Below are 4,161 nucleotides of genomic sequence, written 5' to 3'. Positions count from 1 at the left end.
TGTATTGACTATTGTGGTATACTGAAATACACATAAATATGAATAGCTATTTTAGCATTTAGTCATCTTTAGTATTTATCTTTAGTTTTCCACACTTTAGTTACCCTAAACTTATACTGGGAATACAAAACAGTAAGTGTTCCCTACACTCATTGAATTGATTGGTAATCATCCCTGACAAAAGAGCCATGATAGTTCACTTATTTGGACACAGAACACAGCTAAATATAATTTAGTTAAGCCCAGTTCCATTTTAAATAATATCAAATACATTCAATAATATCAATCACATTAAAATTTTAAATATCTGATTAAATAATATTAAATACATTAAAACTTTTTCCCTACATAGCAGTAGTGATGACAGTTGTCACCACTACTTAGAAATACAATCTTGAGGACTTTGGAATATAATTTTTGTAAAAAGTATAGATTATTCAATTAAAAAATTTTTAAATAATGCAAATAAAAATTTACTTTTGTTCAAATTTTCAAATATACTTGAGTGAGAATAATTTTTAAAAACTACTAACGATAATATAGGGAAAATACTGTGCATTCCCAGTACCTGATTCTTTAAAATTTCACCCTAAGGAACAGTAATAAAATAATCAGGAAAACGGACCGTCAATAATATGCATTAATAACATGTAGGTTTAACTTAAAAGAGATGTCTAACTTATTAAGTAGGGTTTAATAGAATAATCCGATACTTAACTGAACAGGAAACTATTCCGAACGCTGGGGTTTTCCTCCATTTCCCTCCTAGTGCCCTGGGGAGGGAAGTTAGGGTGAATAGGTTTCAGAAACTTGAACTCGCCGGTCCCAGGGCCTCCCGTCAGACACACCTCGTACTGGTAGCTCTGGGACAGGGTCCCCGTGCCGCTGACGTCCACCAGGTGGCCCGGAAAGGGGCCCTCGGGCACCGAGCAGCGACCCACAGAGGCCGCCCCGCCCCTCCTGCACAGCCGCACCGCGACGAACACCAGCACCGAGAAGACGAAGAGCGACGACACCGACGCCAAGGCCACCACCAGGTAGACGGTGAGCGGGGCGGCCGGGGCCGCGTCCGCCGCTGCCGCTTCCGGGGCCGGCAGGTAGGGCTGCGAGAAGCCGTCCACCAGCAGCACGTGCAGCGTGACGCTGGCCGAGAGCGGCGGCTCGCCGTTGTCCTTGACCAGCACCACCAGCCTGTGCTTGGCCGCGTCGCGCTCGCTCAGCAGCCGGGCCGTGCGCACCTCGCCGTTGTGCGCCCACACGCCGAACAGGCCGGGCTCCGTGGCCTTGAGCAGCTGGTACGACAGCCAGGCGTTCTGGCCCGAGTCGCCGTCCACCGCCACCACCTTGGTCACCAGGTAGCCCGCCTCGGCCGCCCTGGGCACCAGCTCGGTGCAGGGCGCCGAGGCGTTCTGCAGCGGGTACAGCACGAAAGGCGCGTTGTCGTTGTCGTCCACCACGAGCACGCGCACCAGCGCCTGGCTGCTGAGCGCCGGCGAGCCGCGGTCGGCGGCGCCCACGCGGAACTCGAACGCCCGCAGGGCCTCGTAGTCCAGGGACCTCAGGGCGAACAGGTGGCCGTTGTCCGGGTTGATGGACACCAGGGAGGCCAGGGGCACGTGCGCGTCGAGGGTCGGCAGCAGCGAGTAGGTGACCTGGGCGTTGGCGCCCTCGTCTCTGTCTGTGGCGCGGACGCTGCCGATGTGCAGGGCGGGGCTGTTGTTCTCGCGGACGGACAGGGTGTAGGAGGTCTGGGTGAAGGCGGGGGCGTTGTCGTTGACGTCGGACACCAGCACGGTTATGTTGTGCTCGGTTTTCAGCCTGGGGGTTCCCATATCTGTGACGGTGATGGTGATGTTGTACTCGGCTCTGCTCTCTCTGTCCAGCGCTCCTTCTGTTACCAAGGTGTAGAAATTTTCAACGGATGGTCTTAGAAGAAAGGGGAGATTGTCATCTATAGAACAAGTAACCTGTTGGTTATGTCCAGAATCTGCATCTGATATACTGAAAACTGCCACTATGATCTCAGGCAGGTTTTCAGGGATGGGGTTGGTAAGTGACGACATAGTCAATTCGGGAGCATTGTCATTCACGTCCAGGACCTTGATGACTAAACTGCATTTTCCTGATAGTCCCCCACCATCTGTGGCCTCAACATCCACCTGATATGATTGAAATTCCTCAAAATCCAATGTCTTTCTCAGTCGAATTTCTCCCGTATTTGCGTTTAATTCGAAGGGTTGGTTAACATCATCGACTTGAAATAGGGCATAAGATACCTCCCCAAAGGATCCTGCGTCTAAATCTCTCGCTGAGACGGTGAGAACCAGAGAGCCCAGGGAGCTATTTTCAGGGACTTGGGCCTCATAGAACTCCTGAGCAAACTCGGGGGCGTTGTCATTGCTGTCCAAGACCACGATCTGAATTTTTGTGGTCCCAGACCGGGGCGGAGAGCCGCCATCCAGCGCTGTGAGGATTAGCCTGAGCTCGGGCTGCTCCTCACGGTCCAACGCCTTGTCCAGTACCAGCTCTGGGGACTTCCTGCCGTCCTTGCGGTTCCGAGTGAGAACGTGGAAGTGAGGATTGGAGCTGATTTTGTAGCTCTGAAGGCTGTTGCTACCAGCGTCTAAATCCTGTGCCATTTTCAAAGGAAATACCTTTCCTGGCATAGTAATTTCTGATATTTTTAGTAGCATTTCTCTAGCGGGGAACTCTGGGGCATGGTCATTTATATCTCTAATTAGCAAGGCAGCCTGAAAAAACTGCAAGGGATTTTCCAGTAACACTTGGAAGGGTAGCACACAGGGCTCAGTAGAGCCGCAAAGCTCCTCCCGGTCCAGTTTTTCATTTAGCAGCAAATCATAGGTCTCTGGATCAAACTGCAAATACTGCCTATTCCCCTTAAAAACAACTCGGGCGGCCCGGGCAGCCAGCTCTCCCATCGTGAGTCCCAGGTCCTTTGTCAGGTTGGCCACAAATGTGCCACTTTCTGTCTCCTCCAGTATAGAATACTGAATCGATTCTGAACCTGCCTCCCACAAAAGAATCAATATAATGAAGATCACCACTTGCCTTTTCTTATGATGTACTTTTGTTTGCACCATCTCCATTGTTATGTCTGGTTCCAGAGGAAAAATCCTTTTCCAATCCCAATCACCACGTCCACCGTTGACCCTCCAAAATGTCTGCTATAAAATTTCAAATTCGTTCTTATAATTTGTCTGGTGGCGTCCGCTCCCCGAACACTTCTATCTTAGCTTTAGCTGTGTGTTCTGTATTTTTTTCTTGGGTTTCTCCGTGAAATGGAGTCCACTGAATGCAGAGCTTTTATCCACTCTCTTAGCCTGCACTGCCACCATGCGTTCAAATTAATAACTTCGTGGGGTGCTGCAGGTCAACACCACATCCAAAATCTGAGCATTAAAAGGTTTTTTTAAAAGTCAGCGTTTCTCAAACTGTAGTGTGTGAAACACATGCATAAAGACTTAACTGGGAGTCTCGGGGTGTTTTTTCAAAGTCAATTCCTGAGCTCCCCTCCAGAACTTGAATCAAATTCTCTGGCAGTACTAACAGAAATTTGCACTTCAGTCTTACTTCTTAAGTCTGATGCGAACTAACACATTTAAGAATCATTCCCTCAGGTAATGTAAACTTCCTATAACCAACTTTTATTCATTGGCAGTGCAGTTTATCTCTGAGGAGCAGTGTAATTTCTGAATCCAAGTATACTATTTAATTGTCCCATCAACAAACTATACAAAATGTAAAAGTTGGTTAGCAAGACCAATCTTAAAATACACAATCATTCTCTAAATTATATGGCTAATAATATGATATGAACAACATACTTACTTTGTTTTGTGGGCACACCTGCACAGTACAGGGAACAATTAGGCTATTAGGAAAATTGAGGCCAAGAAATACTTAAGATAGAAGTATCTAATCAAATTAAAGTATTTAAAAGAGGGACTAGGAGCAATCAGGTATCTGTCATAAGTAAGCATTTTAGGATTCCCTGCATTTTTGTATGGGTAGAAATGGTCATGATTTTATTAGTGGTCTTCATTTTATTGTAACTTTTGGGTTAAATTTCCCTGCTATATTAAGTAATTAATCAAGGTCCAAATATATTGCCCTGTTGTAAGAGCATATGCAATGCAGAAA

The 4,161-nt window shown here is 47.0% G+C and overlaps 1 protein-coding gene across 1 annotated transcript; it reads right to left on the bottom strand.

Annotated features, from left to right (window-relative positions):
• Window positions 1-713: 713 nt before the first annotated feature.
• LOC136119967 (protocadherin beta-6) lies at window positions 714-3,107 on the bottom strand. Its single transcript, XM_065873351.1, has one exon. It carries the CDS (start codon window positions 3,105-3,107, stop codon window positions 714-716), a length of 2,394 nt encoding a protein of 797 aa, XP_065729423.1.
• Between the last annotated feature and the right edge of the window lie 1,054 nt (window positions 3,108-4,161).

Source organism: Phocoena phocoena, chromosome 3 (genome assembly GCF_963924675.1).
Source record: "Phocoena phocoena chromosome 3, mPhoPho1.1, whole genome shotgun sequence".
NCBI classification, from domain to species: Eukaryota; Metazoa; Chordata; class Mammalia; order Artiodactyla; family Phocoenidae; genus Phocoena; species Phocoena phocoena.
Note: the sequence above shows the minus strand (reverse complement) of the source record. Positions and strands in the feature narration are given on the sequence as shown.

Bases quoted from the DNA above. Each gene is read 5' to 3' on its own strand.
- LOC136119967 (XM_065873351.1), bottom strand. From the start codon at position 3,107: ATGGAGATGGTGCAAACAAAAGTACATCATAAGAAAAGGCAAGTGGTG.